Below are 26,841 nucleotides of genomic sequence, written 5' to 3'. Positions count from 1 at the left end.
CTAGAATTTACAATAACGGTTGGATAATTATCTTTCAAAACCCATGGTGGGCTAATCAAAGACGAAGAAGAGGGATGAATTTAAAAAGAGACAAAACTCTGGTTTCATATAATCCAGTGGGGACAGCACCTCAAAAAAGAATGTTGCCTCCACTTTCTCCTCTCTCTGTTGCAGTTCCTGGCTTTCCCTTTCCTTTTTATTGGTAACAGAAGCCTCAAAGCTTCTCTCTGTGTGCATGGGGAGCTTGATGAATCAGTTTGTGCTATTTAGAACTAACTTAGGCTACCCCATCTTATACCCACCACATTCCATCTCCACTTTAAAGTTAACTTTGCATCCAGTTTCTGGTATGGCCCCCAGTGGTGCATTGTGGGTCTGTTGGCTTCCTAATGTAATTGCTCTAATACTAGTGCACAGTGTAGACTGGACTATTCCCCTCTGTGATTTGGAGGGAGACAGGAGGAGCAATCCACGCCCACCTCCAATGACTAATGTTCCCAATCCTCCTACATCCCTTAGAACAAGCTCTCTCAGCACAACCTCTTCCCAGCTGAGACTTTCACTCATGGAGTGCGGTGATACGTGCCTTCAGTCCTGCCCTCCTTTCAAAACTCAGCAGATTCCCCCACAGTTCAATGTATGCATGCATCCCTCATCTGTGGCAATATTTAAAAAGGTATCTTCAGTTTTAATTTGAAAAGTCTGGTCATTTTTATCAACAAGATTGCTTTGTGTGTGGGAGGTGGTGGTACAGAGTGATAGTGGGCAGGGGAAAAGAGAAAATAAAACTCCCATTTTTGCATAAGGCTGATGCAAGCAAAGGGCACTCAGAATTTTGTTCAAGCACGACATCAGTACCCAACGTGCACCACTGAGTAATTTGAATTCGGAAGGAATTGTTCAGAATGACCACAGAGGCCCCAAAGCACATCTCAACTATTTAGAACTACTTAGGACCACTGCGTATAACCTTCATGGTTGGAAATTACTCTGAGAGTGCCACAAATCAGTTGACCTGCTAAGTACTGACCATGGGAACAAACTTAGGCTCTGGCTGACTGACTGGGCAGAGACAAATTGTGAGACCAGAGAAGGAAACTAATTGAGGAAATATAGGTCCCACCTCCTCCTTTCACTTCCATGAATCACACAAACATTAAATCATGTGCAATGCCTTTTTGACCAATGACACATCAGAAGAAAAGAGAATCTGATTAACAGAATTTAAAACAACAAAAAAGTAAGCTGCCCCTCTTCTCTGGGAAATATTGTACCTAGATATCATCATTTTCTCCATGTCTGTTTTGTGGAATCTGATCCTGCAAACACATTTCCATACAAGTAACAATGGAGCTGTAAAGCTTTTGCAGGTTTGGACCTTGAGGCAATCTGTATTTGTGTACACTGTAAAGTGCCAAGCACTCTGTGGTAAAACATGGGAAAGGTGCTCAGAGATGACCGAAATTCCCTGTCTTGGGATGGGGCAAATCAGTGTGTGGATCCCACTAATCTCCTCTGATTAGAAATCTAATTGGACCCCATGAAGCCAAAACAGGGGTTTCAGCTACAGCAGCTGGTAAAATTTCTAGATCCTGTTTTAAAGTTAGAAAGTGACCAGATTAAAAAAAGGAAATAAAGAGCTGGTAAAAAAACAACATAAAATGGGGAAAATGTCATGGCTCTCCTTCTCTTGAAGTAAAAATAAATTAAAAAAGAAAAGCTCTTGGTTCACCTCATTAGATGCTTTCTGGATAGACAGTTTCTTGCTTCCTTTGGAAACAAGATAGAAAGTGAATTCTCTAAAAACAGACCTGGAAGGCAGACATGCTGGCAGCAGGATGGCAAAAGGAGAAAAGATGGAATTATCCCCTGCTATGTCCTTTGATCAACTCTGACATGAATGGCGGACATTAGCAAGTACAACTGTATTAGACATTCATATTAATTGTTTTACTGAATCTTGGTGTTAGTTGGAAACATCTTGTTACTATCTTTTAAGTGACTAATAGTAATACCATAATACAGGATTGTTTGCATCACAGATTTATCTAGTGCCTGTGTCTATTTGTGATATAGTTGTGAATTCAGAAATATAGCTGGGAAAGATCAGTGAAGCAAAGAAATAATCTGCCACATGAATTTTCTACAACAGTAGTGGTGGCTAAGAAATGTAAACAGCCCACAGATTATTTTTCAGGGCCAAAAGCTCCTTTTTTTTTCCGTCAGAAGAAAAGTGTGACAATGTAGAAATAACTCTTGTCATGGCACGTAATCTTTTGACTATAGTACACCTCATAAGCAGAAATACCAGATGATAGTGAGAAAGGAAGGTCTTGTGTACTTCCAGCCTAGCAAAGAAGGGAAAATTTTGGAACATTCTTGTGAGAGCCTGTTTGATAGATTTGCAGTCCTTTTTCCAGAAAAAAGATATCCAGATAGGTTTAGATACTAGCAGATTTTCAGGATGAGATTTTTCTAAAACACTGAGTATTGGTCTAAATCTGCTTCCACTGTAAAAACTTTAATTGATTTCAGTGGAAGCAGCAAGGCCCATACTGAGAGCATTTGAAAATCCCAATGGTTATCCTAACTGAACAGCCAAGCCTTTTAATGTTTGTCCGATAAATGTGATTGTATAAGAAGTACAGTGCACCATCTCATGGGTGTTTGTGGCCTGATTCCCTTCTTGTACTAGTGTTACTCCATGGACTTCAATACAGCTGCTCATGATTTACACTGGTTTAAGAAGATGATCAGGGTACAGGATGCGGTATACTACCCATGAAGTAGTGTAGAAGCAGATGCACTATCCCTGCATGCTAGGGAACCCTGGAAAGCAGAATGCATTCCAGAACTCTCTGTGGGGGGCTGAGACACTGCCAGCACCTACTCTATTTGTCACTAGAACTTATGGGGAAGGCTGGGAAGACCCAGTGAGCAATGTGACTATTTTGAGGTACACATAGGAATGAGTAGCCAATGCTAATATATCCCCACAGTCTCTGTGATGACTAGAGTTTACTCTGAAGATTACAAGTTTTACCATATACCGCAAACCAAAACAACCCCACTATAATGATCATACAAGTAGGTTTTTTTTTCTTTTTACGTAAGGTTAATGTTTAGATGCATTGCTGAAAGAAAATGAACCGAATAAATTTAGTACAAGGACAGAATGGAAGTTTTCCTGGTTAATTAGCAAATATTTACCTATTGAGCTCTGCTAGTACCTAGCTGTGAAGTTTTCCTTTTTCTGTCTCAAACACAGTCAATCTGGCTTTTATACGCAGAGCGTTTCAGGTATTTATTTAGATACTAAACACTGACCTGAATTATTATGGGTAATAAACAGAGTAGAGGGAAGTGAGTCCACTTTTCCGTGTGTGCACAAGCAGTTTCCAGATGCTTTACTTCTTTTGCATCCTTCCTTAGGATAAAATTTGTTATTGCAAAATGAAGAGCTAGAGACTGAGCTCACCCTTTACTTAGAGTTTATGTATCTATTATCCTACTTAGTGCCAAACCAGGAAACATGGTGGTCTAGTGGCTAAAGCCTGCCACTGGGAGTTGAAACTCCTCAGTTCTATTTCGAGCTGCCACTGACTCCTTGTGTAATCTTTGGTGTAGTCACTTACTTCTTTGTGTTATGGTTTCCTCATCTATAAAATGGGGAAAATAATTCTTACCTCCCTCACAGAATGCTGTACAGCTTAGTGTTTGTAAAGCTCCTCAGAATCTACAGGAATGGCGCCATACAAAGAATCACTATTATCAATAAAAGACTCCCTTGCTAACGCTACCATCTCTTTTGTGATCAATATGATGGCATTTCTTTGCTGAATATGGTATTGCACTTTCCAGGCCCCAAGCAAAAATATCAATATCAAATTTTGCCTTGACCTTCCTGTATAAGAAAGCTAGAAATGAATCTAGCATATGTCTAGTCTAATAGCTTCTTTCATATTTCATAGGCAACTGTTGTCTGAGAGAATATTGATTTACTAGGCTGACCATATTATTTTTAAAAATCTGTCACTACTAAATAGCATTAATGCACAGTAGCTGATTAAATGAAGGTGATAAATCGCAGGAAAGTAGTGTATTACTAGAGTGAAAATTGTCCATATGTACAGCACGTTATATGCAGTACAATAAGGCCTACATTTTCTTGTGTGTATCTGACTTGCATGAGTGCCAGCTGAGGATTTGCACACACAAATGCATGCAAGCACACACACCCTTTTATATGCAGACAACCATATTTACGCGCACAAGTCATGTGTATGCTAAACTGCATGCACACTTCTGAAAATGTAGGCCACATTTATCAACTGCTGCAAAGTGACATTTTCCTATTACAAGGAGAAGGAACAATTTTCACTCATCACAATGGCTTTGGAAATCATTAAATCTCAGTGAAAGTAAAATGACTGCTCACTATATGTTAATGAATGTTGCAAGAGTTGCCAATGCAGATGGAAGATTACTTTTAAGTGGCTAAAACTGTATAAATAATGCATAATATAACAGTTATATTACTGGAAAACACCTGCTAGGGAAAAGAAGAGAGAAAACAAGTCATTACACATGCTGGTTAGATAGCTATACTGCAAGACTCAACAAAAACTCTGTAATGATTCAAGCCCAGATCCTGGGAGCAGTGTTGCTGTTCTGTCCTACACTGCCATAGGATTCTGGACCTAAACATGGCATGGACAGCCACAGCTGGGTCACCCCAGTGCAGAGGGATCCTCTAGTGATGTAGAGCAGGCATAGCCCTTCAGTGCATTGGGCACAACTGGGATGAAATGGGTGGTAGCTGGAGTTTCCTTATGCCCCCTGATCCCAGATACTGTATTGGCCTCTTGGGGCCATATACAGCAAGATTAACTTTAAGATAATTTCAGGCTGCTTTAACTTGCAGGTGGGAACTTGCCAGGAACACAGTCAGTCCAGGATTAGGGGAGCACAAAAACCACCTGACCTGTGCTAAGCTTTTCCCAGCCATTACTGAGCACCTGGATCTCTGAGAATAAGAGCAAAGACAATTCTGCATCAGGATTTAAGAAGGCTGAAGTCCTTTTCAGTAGTTAGCCATAGCCAGCTTTAAACTCCTTAGCATGCAGGCAAATCATAGGCCCTAAATATGAAAATTTTAGAATGGTAAAGTCTTACTAGTGTTATTGTCTGGCATCGTCATACTCTTGAGGCTCAAAATGTAGTTGTCTCTGGACTGGGAGAATATGTGATTGTTATATGGCTGTAGAAGGCAGAGGGGTGCAGAGACAAGTCTAGGGAGTGGGGAGGAAAATGAGAAAGAACTCTAAAAGCAGAGAAAGAGATGGGATCCTGGCAGTGAGCAGAGAGAGAAAAGGAGCCTTGGGGAAATCATATAATTGTATCTATATAGGGAGATAACTGAGTTGCAGAGTTTGGATTCAGAATCAATCTGGATATGAATTTCTGAGAGACAGAGAGAGAAAGAATACATATGTATGGATATGAGGGGGGTTTCTGATCCTGCAGTGAAGTTTCATCCAACTTGCGTATGTATACTAGGAGCAGGGTATGATGTTTATTTCAATGTAGTGATGGTGTATTTGCTACTTTTATTTTATAGAACTTCTCCCCCTTAAATTGCCAATATAAAAAGAATAGGCCCCAGAGACTTTTTTTTATTGGTCAAGAAAGGAAGAATTGTCTGTTAGGGAAGAACTCATGGGAAGAGGGTTAAGAGAAGAGATTTGACCTAGGAAAATAATAAAAAGAGAAATAAAAGGTGTGGGAAGAACCTGTAGGAAAGACTACATATCGTATATACTCGTTCATAAGCCAAATATTTTTAGTAAAAAAGGGAAGCACCAGAGAAGGGGGTTGGCTTATGAACGGGTATAGAGAGGGAAAGGTGGGACACAGCCCTTCCCCCCCAACAGAGGGAGCAAGGAGAGGCAGCACAGCCAGAAGGAAAGAGGTGGGGCCAGAGTGTCTCCGCTTCTGGCCATGCTACTCTGCCCCCAGCCTCCAAAGCAGCTACAGCTCTGGGGTTGGCAGGCTGCAGCCGTGCCACTCAGCCCTGCCCCCAAGAACAGACTGTGGCCGCGCTGCCCAGCCTGCTGGAGCAGCTCCAGCCAGGCCAGAGACATCCTCCCCTGGCTCTCCTCAGATAAGGTGGCAAGGGATGGGATGGGGAGAGTGTGAGGGTCCCGGGCTAGGGGTGGGGTCATGTGGGGGGGTGGTCAGAGGGGTTACTCCCCTGACTCCCAGCTTCTTCCGCCACAAAATTTCCCCATCAGTTGCTGTCCCGGCCTATCAGGGTAAGAAGCTGGCGTGCCGGGACACTTTGTTTACTTAGGTTTACCTCTGTGCCTGTGGGCACTCGACATAAATAAACCATCTCAGCCCGCCAGCAGCTTATCCTGATGGCCCAGGAGCCAAAGTTTGCTGACCCCTGAATTATAGGGTCGGCTTATGAACAGATCATAAAATTTTTCAATTTTTACTTATCCATCTTGGGGGGGGGGTCAGCTTATAAACGAACTGGCTTATGATTGAGTATATATGGTAACTATAACAAGGATGATTCTGAGATTCAGAATACCTCTCATTGTGCAGTCAATTCATTGATTTATATTACAGATATTCACCACAAAAAATGAAAACAAGATGACTGAAAAATATGGAATGCCAATTTATTTCTCCTTAATATTGCTTCAGAACAGTAACTATTAAGAAGTCACTATTTAGACCAAATTTCTTGCTTGCTGCTGCATAGTAAAGCATTTATTTCCCCTTGACTGCACATGTATATGTTCTGTCAGTGTAATAACATGCTATTATGTGTATGTATTGTAGGGGAGAATTGACTCATAAGAGATTTCTGTCTGAGGAAATCTTTCATGTATTTTTGCCTACCACAGATGTGATAATCCCATGTAAAAAGAAGCTGAAAATAAATAATTTAAGAGGTTAACCCAGTCTAAATTACTTTTTTTTGGTCTTTTTCCATTACTTAAAAAATGTACATCTTCTGTAATAGGCAGCACCTCTTTCATATTTCAGATGCACCCACCACCTATGAAAGTACATACCCAAGATTTGATAATTGAGAAACCTATCATAAGACTGAGTTCTATTTTTTTAGTGTTTAATTTTTGTTCATAGTGATCTTTTAGTTCTCATAAAAAGGGTCAGACTGAGACAAGTGGAAGGCAAAGACTTTCAATAAATAATAATTCTTGGCTCCTAAACAGTACCTTCCAGCCAAGTATCTCAAAGTGTCTTGTCAGTTACTTTAATTGGAGCAGGCTAGGGCCTTTAAGTCCTCAGAACATGCCTCTGAGGTACAGAAGTATTAATTATCCCCTGTTCAGGATGACATTTTCAAAAAAGGCCTCTAATTTTGGGTGCCCAATATTAGACAACTAGTCTCTAATTTCCCTAAGCATCCAGTGAAGCCAACGATTGGACATCCAAAACTGAGACTTTCCCAGAGTCACACAGGAAGGTTATGGCATTGCTGGAAACAAACCCAAAGCTGTGCTTTCGCCAATACATTTCTGCTAAAGTAGGTAGGAACAGTTCTAATTTCAGTGGATCACACCTAACCTATTATTACTGAAAGTTATATAGTCTGAGAGGTCATTTTCTGAACTGGCCATTTGTAAACTTCAAACCAAGAATTAAATTGTGATGATGTTTTTTGTCATGTGGATAGCTCTCCTTTGGACACTGGACAGAGACCGCAAACATATATCACCCTGGCCACTAAAAAGCACCTGGATGCAATCCCGGCCTGAGTTATATCACAACTAGTGTGTGAGAGGAAACAATCTTTGTATCCCATTAACAAGCTCATGAGCAATTCAGTCCTAAGACTCCTGTCTTTAGGATTTCCAAGTTGCCATCCCTTATAATTCTGCATCTTAACCCTTTCTATTAATAATGGGTCAGATTCTAATTTAAATTATACTGGTGGAAATCTAGAGTAATAGTTGACTTCAGTGAAGTCACTCTTGACACACATTAGTGTAACAGAGATCAGAATCTGTCCCAGAGTGTCAAAGACCTGAAAAATAGAGGATTTTATGTTTCTACATCAAAGCTCTAAAATATATAACCTAGGGACAAAATCTGGCATGACATGGTTAACTTACTGAGTTTTTTCATGCAGTCTCGAAGTCTGGTTTCTAAACTGAGCACCCTCTGGTGTAGTTCCTCATAGTCATAGGCACCAATTTCTTCCTGAATCCCAGTGAGAACTGCTGACAGATTCCTAATTTCCTCCTTGAACTGGGTGATTAACTTGGCATCAGTTTTGTACTGTTCCAGAACTGGGATCAATGGCAACAGCTCATCCATCTTTTCCTTCAAATCCTGCAAAAAGCAGTCAACTGGGCATTAGAGCAGCTTAAAGGAGTTCAGTCCCCTAATACTCTTTAATATAATATTTTGAACTGATTTATATTAGTTTCAGATCCATTACTAGTGTATTGTGAAAGTCTAGCAAATTCAACAGTATGTGCTGAATAAAATGTAAAAGAGAATATTCAATTTCCATTGAAAGTACAAAATTCATTTTTAAAAGATTGGAAACAAATCTCCTGAGACTCGTCTTTCCCTATACATGATACAAAACTCCTATATTTTTCTTGAGAAAAGGTGACCAGGACTGATCACACAGTTAGAGGTGAGGATATGGCACTGAAATAGTGACTTTATATTTTCACCGATTTTCTATTTAATTTTTATAAATACCAATATTTAATTTCCTTTTTTTGACTGCCACTGCACCCTGAGCAGACATTTTCATTGATCTGTCCACAGTAATGTCTAGATCTTTTTCCCCTAAGTGGTTAGAGTTAAATTTAGACTCCAACAATGAGATGAGAGATTCAAATTATATTGGCCAACGTGCATTTGTCTTTAGTGATTTTTCACTGTCCAATCAATTAGTTTTGTTAGATACCTCTGAACTTCCTCAAATTCTTCTCTAGCTTTAACTAACTTAAATAATTGTATGTCATCTGCAAATTTTGCAACCGCATCATTCTTTCTCTTTCCCAGACATCCCATACTTAAATGTTTGCCATGTTGAAAATTGATCATTTATTCCCATTTATTGAATTTTTTTTCTCTTAGCCATTTCTAATGCATAATGGCTATTTATCTCTCATACTGTATAACTATAATACACTTAATATCTTTTGCTAGGGAGTTTGTTAAAATAAGTCTCAATACATTATGGCAACTGGCTCTTGTTCAGACACTAACATGTAGATACCCTGAAAGAATCCTAGCAGATTAGAGATGTTTCTTTTATAGAAGGCATGTGGGTTTATCCTTTTCAGATGTTGTTCATGTAGATGTGTTATAATGCCATTGATAATTTAAGGAAACAGCAGGACTTCCATGAGAGAGAGAGAGAAGGAGATGCAAGCCTGAACAGAAGAGGGAGAAAAAGTGATGGAGATATAGGTTTGACAGTTGCCAGCACAAAGATAACAGAGGTCTTGGGAGCAGATGAGATCACATGGGGGAAAGCACAAAAGGGGGAAAATGAGGAGACCAAGGTTAGAACCCTGGGGAATATCACAAGATAGAAGAGAAGGCTGATTACTTTAGCATCATCTTCTGTTAATGGTAGAAAGGAAATCAGGGAAGAGTGTAATGGAAGCCCAAGCAAGAGAAAGTGGATCGGTGACATGTGAAAGGCAACAGAGACATTGGAGGTCAGAGGTGCTAGATTTATCACAGGCACTGAAATATGCTGATGGGTGTGTGTGTGTGTGAAATTTATTACATTTTCATTCATATTAAAAGATCCAACAAACAATGTGAAAAGTTTTAAAGTTGCTGTAATAGTGATCCTGTCTCTGATCATGAGGTGGAGATGGATCAGGGATGCAAGGCCAGAGTTAAATTTAAGGAAATTTACCTCTGAATTTCCTGCCTTTTAAGCATGTTTTGTAATGATTATACTATTTGAATAATATTTGCTTATAAATTAATATGCAGCCGCCCATTTTAACACTACCTTGATGAATGTTTTTTCAGCTGGGAATTATTAACTCCAGAGAAAATCCTTAGGTGTTGGCAGTGTATTTTATACATAGCTATTTTAGCTATTTTAAGCATTAGAAAACTGCATTTTAAAATTACATATCAAAATGTTATTACTACAAATGCATTTAGAGTAACAGGAGTTCCTTCTGTTGTTCTGATTTATAGTTTTTACTCATGAGGGAACTTCAATTTACTGTATAAGTCTAGAAATTTTTGAATTAAAGCGGGATGGAGAGGGGTGAGTGGATAGTTTATTATTTTATTATTATTAAAAACTATGCATACAGCACCATAAACTTACAGCAATTTAAAATATATATTAAAAATTTTCTCTGCCCCAAAGATTTTAATGTGTGAGCCTAGTTTTGCCGCCATTGAAGTAAATAGGAGCACTGTCACTAATTGCAGTGAGAACAGGATCAAGCCCTAAGAAATTTCAATGAGTAGAATTACAGGACTGTGCTACGTTTAGTATTTCATTTTAAAATTAACTTCTTAGTTAGAGCATCTTCTCACGTCACTAAAGGAAGTGAAGATTTTGTGATCACTGTAACTATAATGATTCTTTTGATTTTATTGGTACTACTTACACCTGTTAAATCTCTTCTTACAGGAATGAATTCACATTGAAATAAAAGAAGGAAATTGCACCATTTTTGAGCTTATTTCCCCTTTGATTTGCCACATAATTCCCACTAGTATTAATAGGAGCAATGTGGGGGTATCAAGGACAGGCAAACTGACAAATTTTTGTCTCAGGAATGACGTACTGTACCAAAATTTTAGTCGATCAAAATTCCGAAAGACGGTATTATTTTGACATTTCAATTACTCTTTAATTTAATTAGCTGGCAATCTGTTTTAGCCTCCTGGCAAACTGTCAAACTGAAGCTGAATGTCTAGTCAATACAAATATCGAATATTTAAAAGGTTGGAGTAGTAGAACAGGTTGCTGCCTTTGACAGCCAAGTTGGACATTCAAATTCTGGTATTTTGTTCCTCTGGAAAAAAATATAACAAGAATGAAAAATATATAATGGCACAACATAATGTGCCATTATATATTTATAATAACAATACAAGGGATAAAGGTGAAAACTTTCATTAGGCTGAAACTGGCTGAGCAGAATTACACTCAGACTTTCAGCTAAACTGAGAATAATAAATAAGAGATCACTTGGAGAGTATAGCTATTAGTATAATTAATTACTGAAACCAATTACTGAAACCAATTACCTCTGAAAAATCAGACCTTACTCAGTTAAGTGCCACTCCTTTTGAAAATGTAAGCCTATGCTTTTATGTTTCAGCTATCATGAGCACCTCAAAAGACAATGTTAATAAAATTTTCGTCCTTGGGATATATTTAGTGCACCCTATCTTGCATTCCTTGCACACTCAAAACTCTCCATCATTAGGGCCCACTACTTGTAATACTATGATATATGTTTGTAACATTGTCTCCTTAGTATAGTCCAAATGGCTTCCTAAGAATAGACAATAGCAGTTTCTAACCTCCAGCCACTAGACTTCATGGCAGATAGGGTGGCTAAAGTTTTTGTTCAGTGAAAAATTACTAGGAAATTTAACATGGACATTTTTCTTACAGCACATGTGGATTAGAGGGGAGGGGGATACACCCAAAACCAAAATAACTAACTCCCCCAACCTCTAATCAGAAACTTTTAGATCTTAATGCTATTAAGTACCAATAGCTTCCCTCATTATGAACTTTCTTCTCTTCAGTTCTATGAAATGTCAGACAACGGTAAAAGTGCAAAACCCTCCGGGTCATTTGCTATTAATTCCCTGGCTTCCTCATTTATCACTAGTGCTTGACTGCATATAAATCTCTCAGTATGAACTGCACATTGATACAGTAAAATAGGATTCTGTTTATACTGACATTTCTCTAACGTCTTAATAATTAATGGTCACTCTTTATTGCTGTTAAACTGAATAGGAAAAGCAATTATCATAATAAAAGCGGTTATATTATGGTTCCTTTTCAACGTTCCTTTTGTATAAGCTTTTCAAGGCAAGATCTTAGCAGTTCATGCATTGCTTTTTAGTGCATAGCTTGCAGCAAGCTTTCAAAATTATTATTAAAATAAAACCTACTTGAAAATGCTTTGTCATTAATGTCTTCCGATCATCTTCAATTTGCCGAAACTTAGCCTTCAGCCCTTTCATTTGTGTTTCCATTTTTAAAACATACTGGAAATCCCTCTGAGTCCGTAGGTTTAAAACTTCAATAGATTGGGACATATTCTGAACCTGTTAAAGAAGAACATTGGCTGCACTCTGTTTTTCTTTTTCTTGTATGTGTAGTTAAATGTCAAGTGATAAAATGTCATGCCTCTGTCCATGCTTGAACTGTTAGCCATTTTTTACCTCAGTGGAGATTTGAATTCATAACTGTACAACAATACAGAAAGTGGGCCATATTTTGGCCTTGGTCACACGTGTGATCCCACTGAAATCAATGGGATTGTTCCACTATAAATTACAGGAATTTGGCCCAATGTCTTTACCCATCATATAATACCTTAAAAAGAAAACTGTGCACTGAGTATTGTGACAATTCAGCAAGAGGAAGAACTGTTCCAGGGCAAGGAATCATAAAGGAGATTTGGGAGTCAACATTCCTGAACAAAAGAATGTAAGTATTCAATAAATCAGGAAAATGGGATATTGACTTAAGTTAACTTATAACTCCATGCCACTTCACTACTTTAACCAATTTACAGAGGATTTGGGGATGTGGAGGAAGAATGGGGTAAAGTTTTAATCTTGAATTTAAATTTGTTTAAGCTTCATCAAAGATCTGAATTTATACTGGACAAATGAAATGCATGCTGCCACCCAGATAGAGTTTGTACTATATTATGCAGCACTTGCTGATTTTTTTCAAGTGCTCTGTATACAGCATGTGGATCTTAGAAGCAATCATTTAGCCCTGAACATTGTACTACTCTATTAAAGAGAATGGGCATGATTCTGATCCTTTACGTAAATGTAATTCAGGAATAATTCTACAGAAGTCAATGGAGTTACATGAGTGTGAAATCAGTACAAGAGAGATCAGGATCAGGGCCAGTGGGTCTCCTTTAAGAGATATGTACAACTTGGGCTTTTGATAAATATGAATACAAGTTTTGCAGAACTCAATATTTTATACTCTAGTGAAGCAGTAGTTTAAATGTCAATGCTTTGGGAAAACATGGTCGTGGGCTTGAGAGTGACATTTACTCACACTAGATTTTTAAATTTTAAGGAGGGCTACGCCATGGTTTTTGGTGAGTCAGCAAAAAGACCTATCTTAGGGCTTGATCCTGCTCCCATTGAAGTTAATGGCAAAATACCAGCTTACTTCAATGGAAGCAGAATTGAGCCTGTAAAATGCTAGTGTGTGTTAAAAAAGCGTTGAACTGCTCTCTTTATACTTTGGGCCCTAGCACTACTTTAGCTATAAATATCTTTACCCAAAGTTATTTATGCATGCTTCAGAAATACTTCCTAACGCTGATACAGATACTAAGATTTATTAAATTGACACCAACATTATTACTACTAGTACATTCCTGAGGCTGTAACTTCTTTGGAGCCAGAACTGTCTTTTTTGTTCTATGGTTTGTACTCCATCTAGTACAATGGGGTCCTGGTCCATGGATTCTCTGTCTATTGTAGAGGCATTCGTAGATGCCTCTACAATAGTTTTCAATCCAGCAAAGCACTTAAGCATGGGCTCAGTTTTAAGTATGTGAGCAGTCCCATTGGAATCGTGCTTAGAATTGGGCATATGCTCAAATGCTTTGTTGGATCATGGCCCGAGTGCTCACCTATCAGGTTAATGGCCGTTAAGCCCTAACATAGACTGTCCTACTTGTCTCTTTCAATGCTATATTGCTGACGATGGGATCAGAAAAGATTATCGTGCTGAGCCTTCTTAGTATAAAAGAGAGGCTGTTGGCAGGGTATCCTTCATGATCATGAGCTTTGGAAATCATTTCCAGATCCCAGATCTGTTATCCTTCAGGATATGCTGCAAGGCACAACTTTTCCTCCAGCCATTTGAGGAGGGGATGGGTTGAGAGTTGTAGAAGTTTTTGTTGTTTGCTGTGGAAATCATTATTTTAATTGTTAGTATGTGTTTAGTAGGGTGGAAAGCAATGCATTACATTTGAGATTTTATTATACAATTCAGTAATATAACAGGTGGCCAGACTGTAGGATATGTGATTGTTTATAGTTTTATCAGTACAAATAAAATAAATCTATTCAACTGTAAATCATTAATAGAAAAAAAATCACTGAAAGATGAAAAGAAATGAGTTTTAAGTAACTGATTAAGCATATGTAGAACAAAAGATAGCCCATTTCCATCTTTAAGGCAAGGACAACTTTAATTTGTATGTACTTTAGGTATCTTTCATATGTGTTCATTTTATAATAATCAGACAAAATATGTGGGAAAAGGTGATACATTTCCAAACATGAAGCTGAAGCAGAACATTTTGTTGTTGTTTTTTCACAGAGTTTTGCATGTGCAATAATTTTATGCCAAAATTCACTGTAACTCATGCACGCTAAATGGGGGAGGGGGAAGAAGGGAAGTACCACTAGAAAACATTAGGCCCAGTCTTAAAGATCTTACTCAGAACTTGCTCAGGAAACCCCTTTTGTCCATCCAATCTAATGGAGGTGGGAGAAAAGGCTGATATTCCTTCCAGTCACTAATGTATATAATCCATAGTTTCAATTGGCACCCCATTGTGATGACGACTGTATCATACTGCATCTGGTTATTAGGATTCTGTAACATGTTGTGGATCTGATACGGTTTGATTTTACTTAACCTACCACCTAGTTAAAAATGCCTTAAAATAGTATTGATAGCAGTGTAGCTTAACTAGCAAAAATCAGCCATACACATTTTTGTTAGAAAGTACTGTTAATGGAATATATCCACATTTTTATCTTCTTTAATGCTCCTTCTAATTATTGAAACCAACAAAAGAAATCCTTTCAGAGCTATGATAAAACTTGAAATGTTTCACTTTGTCAGATGCTACTTTCCCTCAGAAAGTGTAATAAACAGCAATGTGTGGCTTTCTTGATGTAGTAAAATGATGCTACGTACCCACATTTGCCATCATCTCAGTGGAAGAAAATAAGTTGTAGAGCTTAAGTCTCCACGTAGAAGACCCCAAATTATCAAAGGGCTAATTGTGAGAGGGTTGGTGCTGTGGACTTCCAAAAAAAAAAAAAGAATAAAAACTTTATTTATGAGTATTTCAATGCTTGGGAAACATGCTAGAGTAAAAACTCTGGAGAATGAAGTCCTCTGTTTATCAACAACATAGGTACAGCATGGGTCGCGCCAGCACATGCTGTCTACATTGCTTCATCACTGTGCCTTAAGCTTGACCTGAAAGGACCTCCTCTAACAAAGAGAGACTCCAGGGCTTGCCCTTTCTTTAGAGAGATGGTTTTAATTTTTAATGTCTGTTCCGAAACTACAGCCAGTGAATGCTGTGAAACTTCTAGGAATGAGACAACCCAGCTGCGGAGTGTGCCTGCAGCTATATGTTGTTAATATGAACACTGCTTAATGACAACCAGCCAGATTTTGATCTCATTTACACTGGTTTTAGATTGGTGCCTCATATGGACTCCAGTGGTGGAGTTGCTTGTGATTTATATTGGTGTAAATGAGACTTAAGAATCTAATTATTAACATACTTCAGTTTGGGGACCTGAGACACAAGTGAGTCCATATAGAAATGTTAAGAGTAAGGCTTTGTCTACACTACCACTTTTGTCAGTCAGAGATGTGAAAAAAAACCTCACATCCCTGAGTGACATAAGTTTCACTGACAAAAATGCTGAAGTGAACAGTGCTATGTTGGCAGGAGAGGCTCTTCTGCCAACATAGCTAACACTACTTGTTGGGGGTGGTTTAATTATGCTGGCAGGAGAGCTCTCTCCTGCCAGCAAAGAGTGGCTACATGTGAAACCTTACAGCAGCACTGCTGAAGTGTTAGTCTAGGTTTGACAGCAGTTCTCTAAACTTTTCTTGGGTTTGATCCTAATCTTTTGTTCCAGATGCTTGTGTAGCTCCTACTGGGATTCCCTCCGAGACTTCTTTCCACTTGGCTTCCCAAGCACTCAGTTAAACTCCAGACTTTGTGACTCGGGTATCTTTGTTTATCATTCAGCATCTCTAAACCTGAGCTGATCAAGCTCAAACGTGGGGAGGGGCGTGTGTGGATGCAGGGTACATCACAGCTCCAAAGTTACACAGAAACTCTCTTCCTTTATATACTGTACACATCTCATTGCATTTACTATACAGTGCATCAGACCTTTTTGGATTGGCTTGGTTACTTTGCAGGAACCAATTCCTGTGCAGCAGACACTGTCTATGCATTGTCCATGCTCAACTTTCTATTTACCTCATATCTACATTCCTACCTCGTTCATTGTTATCTTGTTCCTAATAAATGATTCCCTGAGTGTTCTCCCTCTTATCTTAGGTGGTCCAGACAATTTGCTTTTTAGCCTAATGATCTGTTTACCTCCCAAATTCTATCTTCCAAGAAATGAGGCCCAGGCCAGGCCTCAGCTACAGCTCCTGCGCCACAAAGTAAATCAAAAGCCCCCTTAATCTAGCTAGGTGGGATTTCTTCAGATTGAGAAGAATTCCAGAGTAATATAAACCATCAGAGCTGGCATAGGGACACACCATGTCCTTAGCTGGGGAAAAAAAAAGGTGGTTGGAGCATTGCTGCTCTCCACTGATCCCTGGCTGGTGGAATGTGTTCTCTGCAGTCTGCATGTGGCAGTGGACGGCCTCGTTTGTCTGGCTGGAAAAAAAGGGGCATTTCTTCGTTAAGGGCTCCCCTACAATGTGGGTAATAGGGAAGAGGGGGAAATGTACAGTGATGAACGGAAGGGCAGAAAGTAGCTGGGGCAAGGTTGGGGTGGGTCACTGCCCTTTCTACTGATCAGAAGAGTGGGAGGGTATTTATACCCCACCCCATGCAGCCCTGGAGAAGCCATCTTTTACTGGGTTGGAATTGCAGCACCCACCCAGCCACCCATGAAAAGTGCAAAAGGATGAGGTTTCCTCATGACCTGTTGTGGGTATTATACTAGGCACCCTCTTCCTTGGAGGCCGGGAAGGAATTTTTCCCTCACTGCCAGAATGGCCAAGGTGGAGTGTTTTTTTTTCACTTTCCACACAGCAGGTCTGGGAACCAGTGGGGCAGAGCGGGGGTGGGGGAGAGTTAGTATGTAAAACTCATGGCAGACATCCAGGGCAAGTACTTGGTATGGAGGAGATATGGTTAATGGATCAATTAGATTAGAAAATGATTTGAAGAAAAGTATCTCTTAAGGGAGCTAAGGAAAGCAGGGTTTGAAGGTCCTCTGTTCTGTACAGCAGCATGCTGACCCTTCTCTTTTTTCTAGTGCCCCTTTAAGAAAGCTGAGAAGGGGGGGTTGGGATGTCTACATCTGGTACAGAGAGGAACTGACTCCCTCTCCTTTTATAGCCCTTTTCATCTCAAAGGAGGGGAGGGTGGCTGTGTCCCAGCAATGAGACAGCTGGTAGCAGGTTGGGATTTATGTAGAAATGATTAAGGAAATGAGGATGACATGCACTGCACTATTTATTGCTGGCTAATCCGAGATATTTTAAATGAATAAAATTATGATCTAATTAAACCACGTCCATTGCCTTCTATCTTTCTTCTGGCATGGCCAAACAATGGCTTATTGGTGACTATTAAGCAGCATGGGAGGCTGAAGTGGATTAAGAAATGATGGCATAAAATTCCATCTATATCCTTCATGTCAACTTCTAAGCCCTTTCTGAACATGAGATCATGCTATAATTTTACAGAATTTGGTCACATGACATGGCATGGGCCCTGAGTTACATACACAAGCCAAGCTCCCACTGAAGTCAGGCCTGCAGGATCTGGCTCCATATTGGCACTAAAGTGAGTTAATACTCCAAAAATGTCTGTGAGATAGTAACGTACTGAACAATTTGTGCTGGCAAATATGTTTTTAGCTCAATATTTGGTGTTGCTATCTGCCTTTAATGCTCTCTGTGGCCTCAGAGGGTATGCATCACCATTTGTTCTACAGTAAACAGAACTTGGTTACAGTGGCTGCAGTTTTTCCTCATTTTCTTATGCAATAGAAATCAGCTTTTATCAGTTAAATTTACATGCAGCTGTGAATAAATCTGAGGTGTAAAACTCTTTAGTTGTTTGGCAGAAAAAACATTGAACAAGCTGTTGGTGTGATTCAAGGCAATGAGCTTCAAAATCCTCCTATGATGGTGACATGGGCACCAGATTGAATCCTGGTGCTTCTAGCTAGCTTGAACTAGAATTTGTAGCTAATTTTATGATGGCCAGTCTGTTTTAATATAGACATTATAAACTATGGGACTCAGTTCTCTTAAAGGAATAAATCTGGGAGGAAGAAACAAGAGATAAAATGCAGCATTAAGATGCTGTGTCAATAACGGATCAGCAGAGCTGTGTTGTAAAGAAACCAGATGAAGTGTGATTAGTGGTGGAAAACTGGGAAGGGGAAACAGAGAAATAATATTGATAGATAATCAATTAAATGCTGTATTATTTATTATTTTAAAGAGGGAAAGGAGCAGATTATTAAGGAAGTCTCAGTGGAAAAAAAGAAGGAATACATTTGGGAGACTTACCTTCTCTAGCAGTTGTCTAAGTTGCCTGCTTTTGGCATCTCTGGAACATAAATTTTGTTCTGGTGCAACTACAGTACAAATGCATCGGCCATCTGGGTCTTGGGCTGAACTATACACTTGCCATCCTTCTTTGGGGCTAATTTGAGTCTATATTAATAAAACAATAAGCAAAGGCAAAGAGAGTGATATTCATGAATTACTTTTTGGTTTTTCAAATTCTTTAAAACAAAATATCTATCTCTGTATAGATATACGCACACAAAGGAATTAAACCTAAGAAAATATGCTTGCTCTGTTACATACCATATGTGTTCACAATGATGTTCCTTTTAGTTATCTTTTATTATCCCCTTAACGGTAATTTTGCATTTTTCCAAAGTTTTCCATTATACTTTACTCCTCGTTAATAGTTATTTAGAAATGTTTGACAACCCTGCTTAATTGCAGTCTTCATATTCAGTCTGGATGTGAACAGTTTTGTACTCATGATTCAACAAAAGTGCATTGATTTCATTTCTGTGGATAGGTGTTATAGTTTCCATGAAAAAACAAAAAAATTGTCCTTTCTTACTGGATGTCTTTTACTTTAGATTAAGGGAAACAACAAGATAGAAAGGAACAAATATAAAGTCCCCATGAGAAAGCACAGTAACAGTATCCATGCTGATCAACTCTCAGGCCTAAAAACAAGTTAGAGGGGGCCCACATTACTTTTAAAGGTGCAGTAACCAAAAACAGCCTTGCAGTTACATAGCTATAAACACCAACAGCAATAGAGAAGCCTCGGGGAAGTAAAGCAAAGAATCTGTTTAGTTTAGATGAGAGGGAGCAAAGTTAGTCATTGAGACTGTAATGTATGCTGGAAATTCCTAGTACATTCTGCTTTCAGCAGTCATGCTAACACTCAAAAATTCTTCTAGTCTTTTATAGGTTTTTTTTTTTCCCAGTGGTGACCAACATCCCAAAGTTCTATCTGCCTATTTCCCTAAATATTATATGATAGATTGAAAGAGTTGGTTGACATGCATTTAATAAGATATATAGAAATTTACAGAAGTCAAGATGAAGGAATGAAATAAAACAACTTGATGATGGAGGAATTTCAGATGATATAATTAAATCTGTTAATAGAAGTAATGTTCTTGAGTATTGAATTTAGAGATGACTAGTCAAGATATAATTATGCTTTCTTCTTTTTATATCTAACAAATACAGTATTGGCTACTTGATTTCAAAGCTCAGATGCTAATGGCTGCCCCAGAATAATTTCATTTTCGCACAGTATATGTGTGTCACCAGTTACATTATAAAAACGCAGTTAACATCAGTGCAAACAGTAATTATTAAAACTGGCAAGCATTAATATTGATGCTTACTGGCCTAAGTAAAGTCAGCCATTGCATAGTTCATCACTACAGAGCAGATACAGTATCTCTTTAGAATGAGTTTAGAATAAAGAGTGAAAGAGTATTCCCTTGGTGATTCTTCTCTGCATTTCATCTTAATACAAGAAAAGAGAACCACCTCTTTTCTTCCAAGGGATTTCTGCTGGGGTCACTGAAGAAAGCAGTGACCTCTCCTTCTGTAGAGTTAATTGAAAGATCAAAACTGTAATATTCCCGTTTTGCTAGGAAAATAAAAGCCTGTAATTTAAAGGGATTGTAAATGCAAGACAGTTGAACTTGCTTTAGGGTTTGCTAGAAAGACTTATCTAGTGTTCATTGCTAAATCATGCCAGTTTTATGATGTTCTAACCTTTATTTTTTTAGGGCACAAGAAATCTAGTTTAAGAGATGGTGAACAATAAAATCTAAACAAAATTACAGCTGCATGGACAATTTAAATTGGTTTTGAATAGCAAGTAATATTGTAAGCTTGAACAATTCAGGCTTGTCAAAGGAGTTAACCCTTACAATGTTAGCTAATTTTAGGTTAGTGGCTTCTATGATTTTCCATAGTCCTCATACCCAGATAATGATGTCATATAACAGTACTGAAACCATAAGTTTATGTCAAAGTTTAGGAATATCTGCAGAATCCAATGTTAGCTCCTATCCCTTCTGAGGCACAGGAATACTTACTCCTAATGTACAGATACACTGCAATCTTTGGGCTTCATTGTGAGTTCATGGTGGTATAAACTAAGGAGTTACTCCATTTATGTTAACAAAGTTTCACCAGTGTAAAATGGATGAGACACCAGAATCAGGCCTAGTCTATAGTAAAAAGGATGTAATCCAAGCTGAATTGTCCAAGCAGCCCTTTATATGTTGTGTTGAAATCACATATTTCAATCTCATTTCCTGACAAAAAGCATGTTTTCCCAGGCACAAATTTCCTTACAACGTGGCATTAAATGAAGAGACACTTGTACAAACATAAAAGCATTTGCCATTCAATTTTTTTTAAAATGAGCTGTTCTACACTTGTGATATATACTTATCACAATGAGAAACCCTCAGGCACATACTAGAAGTGCATTGTGATTGATTATATATGCTTAAATGAATGATGATATACTACTCTAAATTTAGGGTCCATTGCTTTACTGTATTCATTCAGTAGGAAAGAAGTTACTGTCATGAGAGGGTATGGATAGAGATTATCTATCTATCTATCTAGCTATAACTGTGAGTGTGATTTTTACACACACCTGAACTTTTTTTTTTTTTTTTTTTTTTGTTCTTTCCCATTTAATCCCACCCTCAAGCAGAAGTTGCTCTGCTTCCCAGGGAAGGAGCTAGAAGACATCAAAATCTTATGAAAGCTGCTGAATCCAAACCCCAAATGCAGGCTTACTGCTGACAGGTCTTAGTAAGCAGACAAGAAAAAATAACCAAGTTTCAAAAGAGGAGAAACAAAAATATTCATGTTAGTTCTTAATGATCTTATGGAAAGAGAAAGGAGCCCCTGCAAAAGCTAATATTTCATGTTATCTTAGAATAAAGGTAGCTGTGCTATAGAATTCCACTACCAGATATTTCAATAAGAATATTATAGCTGTGTTCATTGCCACCACTGTCTGGGCAAATGCATTTCATTGCAATACATATAATTCCTATAACTAATTGTGTATAAACACTATGGGCCAATTTTTCTTCTGGTATAACTCCACCGACTTCAACAGTTATTCCAGCAGTAAATTTGGTCCTATCTTTCCCCTCTTTTCAGCTCAGGTGAAAAGAAGTAGTTAAATGTAAAGAAGATGAGGAGTTTTTTCCCTTTCTCTCTTGTACAAAACGTACAATTTTTCAAATTTTGTGTGGCCTGTGGAAACATATTTAGAAAGTTTTATACATAGCAAGATTCAATTTGAACTGCAGATCGCTCATATATGTTGATGGATTTCTGAGGATATGTTGGCAATATATGCCCAGGTGTCAAGGATTAGTTCTGAATTCACAGTATATAGTGCCTTATCTCATAATGTTGCATTTCAGAAATTACATGCCATAGAAATAAGAAGACTCTATAACAAGATGGATAAAGCAGAAGAAATTCTCTTGACTATAATACTCTACAGAATATGATTATTTTCCACCATACGAATGTTACAAGACTGTTCTGCTTCGGATATAAGGCTTTTATCCCTGTGTGCCAGCTTCACTGACACTTCTATTACCTCACAGTGCACTAAAACAAGTATGGTTGCTCCATCTTAATGAGAGCAAGCAGCATAATAACAAAGCCTACATGCTATGATCCAGAGCCTCAGTGGGTTTAAATGAGCAGAACTTCACTTGAAGTCAAGAAAGATGTCAATTGATCTGCAAATTATACATATAATTATATATGTGTCTGTGTGTGTCCCAGCTAGTCAAGCACAAATGTATATTTGGATTAAGGGACCCATCTGATTTGTTGGTGCCAGTAAGATTTAGAGACATGCCCCATATAGTTCAGTGTGCAAATTAGTTATATTTTAAGAAAAATTCAGGATTTCCCCATTCCCCTTTAATACGGTGTTGTACTAAAATAAAAACTCATTTCTTTAGGATAATAATACAATGAATTAAAAAGTAACAATATTAAAAACTTTGTATGCAATATTTTTTCCTATCCACATACAAGCAGATAATTAAATATTGATCAGTTAACTAATCACTTTTAGCTACAACTGAAATTCAGTCCTGAGAATAGTAAGCTGTTCTCCTCTGATTTCATTTACACTGAAATTACACAGATAGGATTTCTCTAATATTTGGTAGAATCCGTTTCCTCTTCTATAAATGCTACTGTAAAGGTCCTTGAGTTCACCTGTCCGATTGAAATATGAATCTAATTTTTAGATTACACATAGAAGTTCAGAGAAAGAGTTGTTAACACTTTTTTTCTTTAGTTCTATGTAAACAGAGACTGCGGCATGTTGTGTTAAAATTTACTGACATCAGAACATCAAATACAAGTACTGGAAGATTTTAACTAATCTAACTAATAATTCATCATCTCCACTATTTCCTAATCAGCCTGCATAAAAGTCCTGTGGCCAAATTGAAAAGTACCTATTTTCTTTTCTTGTTAAAAGACATCCCTTTGCTTGACTGTTCTGCAAATTAAGAAAAGCAACTCTGTGGCAATGCTACAGAGTAAGATAGACTGTATGTTTCTTTTCAGTTATTCTATAATACAACAGTATGCATTTTCTGGAACAATAAATATGGAAACAAATCTATGCTAAAGAAACAAGTATTTTTTTAGATATTTTAAACATTTCATACTCAAAAAATGAAGCTGTTTGTTCTTAAATACTTAATCAGGCTATTTTTCAAAAAGTTTCCCTTGTATAGTAAGTCTGTAGCATCCACACAAATACTGTGCAGTTTGACATCTCCAGACAGAAGCATGCAGTAAGTTACAGCATAAAGATTAATAGCTTTAAAAGAGATTTACAAAGAGGCAACTTAAACCATAGCCTTGTGGTCCCTTAAACTATTAGCTCAGCATAAAGATGGCTTACAACATATCAGAGCTACTTACAAGAGCATCTGAAGTGGATAGTCTGGTGGTATTTAGTCCTACCAGAGATGGAAGAGTTTGAGACATCCAGTTAGAGATCATTGCCATGGTACTAAGAACAGCACCAAGCTTGAGCAGTGGAGGACTCATTGCTGTGGAGCTAATGAGTTTTCATAGTGACTGATTATCATCCTAGTGCTAGCTGGCAGTGAGAGGCGTGACTGCAGCACTCAACATCCACAGCATGAAAGGAGATCAACCTCCCCAGATTTAATCAACCATTAAAAACACACACAGCCTCCCCCAGCTTCAGTTCTTCTACTCTAACCAACAGATACTTCAACAGTAAGTATCTCTTACCAACAGATACTTCTTATACTAATCACTAAGCCATATAGTACTTTACATCTACATTCATCTCCCTTAATGGTGGGAAGGATTATTAGAGAGGCCAGGAAAACACAAAGGCTGTCATTCTCAGAAATTGTTTCCTAAAACTGCTATTCACAGATTTTGAAGTAGTCACTTAAATTATCAATATCAATAACTTCACAGTTTGCAAAGCTTCTTATGACATGTTCACAAGCAGTACAGAAGTAGAGTGACTGAAGAAAAAATAGCTATGCTACTTTTGGGAAGAGGAACAGAAAATAAATGACGTATGGCTCAAGTAGGGGTACGGGAGTTACTGATTCCTTAAATCTGCTACAGGGTCTTCTGTTGTCTAATGTGATACAATGATTTCTAAATTCAGTGGCAGCTTGTGCTGATTTGTGGGGAAGTCATAAAATAGAAACAACAGAACAAAAGCTTGTACCACAAATTGTGCAATATGGGTAATTGTTATGTATAGTATGTGCATTTTGAATATGTCTCTAAAGAGGGTAGGTAGAGCAAGTTTTCTTAACAGTATTTACTTGAAAGAGTACTTGGTTAAAAAGTTTGCAAGGAGCCAGAATATTGTATTTGTTCCCAAGGTGAATGCTGGCATTTGTTTCAAAATTTACTTCCTCGGAAATATATTTTTCTTAAACACTTTTGGCAGGTGATATGAAAAAAATCCTCAAAGCAATTGAAAAGATACATATTTATATAGAAGAGTGGGAGCTCATGAATGCATTCAGTGAAATTAAGCTTTCTAAACATCCAGAAAAGCTTTTGAAATTCTCAGAGCTTGTGTTCCAAATTTATGCTAACTTCTCTCTCCCAAATGCTCTTAAAATGATTTCAATCAACCTGTTACTTAACCAAGAAGTACAGAAAATCAGTCATTGTCTTTTTAAAATCAAGATATACAGGGAAAAAACACATTGAGAGCTACTATATAATCTTATGAGGGACCTTGTGGCACAAAGGCTCAGCAGCAAATACAATAGAGATAGCATGCATCTAAATATTAACTACTTTCATGGAATTGCACACTAAGCTAAAATGTTAAGTTTCAAAATATTGAAAAAAGTGTTACTCACTGAAGAAGTTCATTTAGAGATCTGTGAGGTTTTAGTAAAGCAACAAACACCTAAAGCAAAAATCCTTTTGAAAGATGTATGTCCAGCAAATCAACAATTATTAACAGAGAGTTTAAAATGTGAGGCAAATTGTAGGTTTACTTATTTATGAGACACTTCAACACAAATGATAAAATATTGAATATTGACAATTTTACCCTGTATTGTTTATTAGGCATGATAATAAAAGGTCTAAGTATGAAGAGTTTTTGGTGCCCCCTTTTTCAAGTATTATAACTACAAAAAACATTATATCACTTATGGCTTTATATATGGCTTTTAGGTGGAAGATCATAATATTTTATACACATGGGATAAAGTGGGTAAAATCCTGGCCTCATTTAAGTCAATGGCAAAACTTCCATTAACTTCAATGGGGCAGGATTTCACCTGTCTGTTATCTAAGGATCTTAAACTGCTGTACGAACATTAATTCTAAATCATGATGCTCTCTGAGGTAGGTAACTATTTTACAAGTGGGGGAAACTGATATAATGAGGGTAAGCGATTAGCAAAGGGTCGAACAGTAAATCAGTGGCAGAGATGGGGGCACAATCAAGGACAACTGTTTTTTGCGCTACCTAATAAATAACACTCTCTGCTCCATTGTGTTTGACTTTTGCCATGTGAACTAGTCTCCCCTTAACAAAATTCTGTTACCTATTCTGACTATTCAAACAAAATGAGCCTGATTCTGATCTTGGTTCCACTGGTTCCACGCTAGCGTAACTCTAATGGCTTCACCAGGGCCAGTGCAACCATTTAGGTGACCTAGGTGGTCGCCTAGGGTGATGCGATTTGGGGGGGGTGCCATTTTCTTCGGCAGTGACCGCAGTGGCCAGATCTTTGGTTGCCCCAGTCGCCGCCGGCATTTAGGCAGAGGGAGCTGGGGCAGAGGAGCGTGGGGAGGGCCGCCTGCAACAAGTAAGGGGGGGGCAGCACGCAGGGGAACTCCCTGCCCCAGCTTATCCCCGCCCCACCTCCTCTCCGAGCACGCCATGGCTGCTTCACTTCTCCTGCCTCCCAGGCTTGCGACGCCTAAGCTGACTGGGTGCAAGGTGGAAGTTTTGCCTAGGGCGTGAAACATCCTTGCACCGGCCCTGGGCTTCACCTAATTTGTACCAGAATTTATAAATGCAGAATCAGCCCCAATGGGTCAGTTGCATTATATTTTGATTTGTTCTACATGGTTTCTGTTCAACAAATGCTTTGCCTTAGACTAAAACTAATGTTAATGGGTTGGATGCTCAAATGTGTCAAGTAAAGGAGGAAGCAAAGGTGGCTCTAGGTTACTTCTACTTCTTCTTGCATCTTGAGGGCAGCTGGAGATTGGGCCAGCCACCGGACCCAGACAGAGTAACCAAAAGGCTATTCTAACTTAAGCTTCCCTAGGGCTCAGGATTACCCCTCTGGTTCTAACATACCTCTGGAAGGCCTCCTATGGCATCAAAGCTGGGGGCAAGGGTGTGCAGTAAAGGCCCTCTATACCCAGGGTGATGGAACAATTTTTATAGTGGGGGGTGCTGAGAGCCATTGAACCAAACTGTTAAACACTGTATATTATGGAAACTA

General features: G+C 38.3%; 1 protein-coding gene across 2 annotated transcripts in view; it reads right to left on the bottom strand.

The window, feature by feature from the left end:
- OLFM3 (olfactomedin 3) overlaps positions 1 to 26,841 on the bottom strand; it is a 143,864-nt gene that overhangs the window by 7,355 nt on the left and 109,668 nt on the right. Inside the window, exons 1-4 of one of the 2 annotated variants that reach the window (XM_050963627.1) lie at positions 23,783 to 23,911; positions 18,806 to 18,952; positions 12,184 to 12,339; positions 8,154 to 8,373 (exon numbers count right to left, since the gene is read on the bottom strand). In XM_050963627.1, the coding sequence (XP_050819584.1) occupies positions 8,154 to 8,373; positions 12,184 to 12,339; positions 18,806 to 18,952; positions 23,783 to 23,911 (652 nt within the window). Of the gene's footprint in view, positions 1 to 8,153; positions 8,374 to 12,183; positions 12,340 to 18,805; positions 18,953 to 23,782; positions 23,912 to 26,841 lie in introns of those variants that run through there. The other variant, XM_050963628.1, reaches the window with a different exon arrangement.

Source organism: Gopherus flavomarginatus, chromosome 7 (genome assembly GCF_025201925.1).
Source record: "Gopherus flavomarginatus isolate rGopFla2 chromosome 7, rGopFla2.mat.asm, whole genome shotgun sequence".
Classification (NCBI taxonomy): Eukaryota; Metazoa; Chordata; order Testudines; family Testudinidae; genus Gopherus; species Gopherus flavomarginatus.
This window is presented reverse-complemented; position numbering and strand designations above follow the sequence as displayed.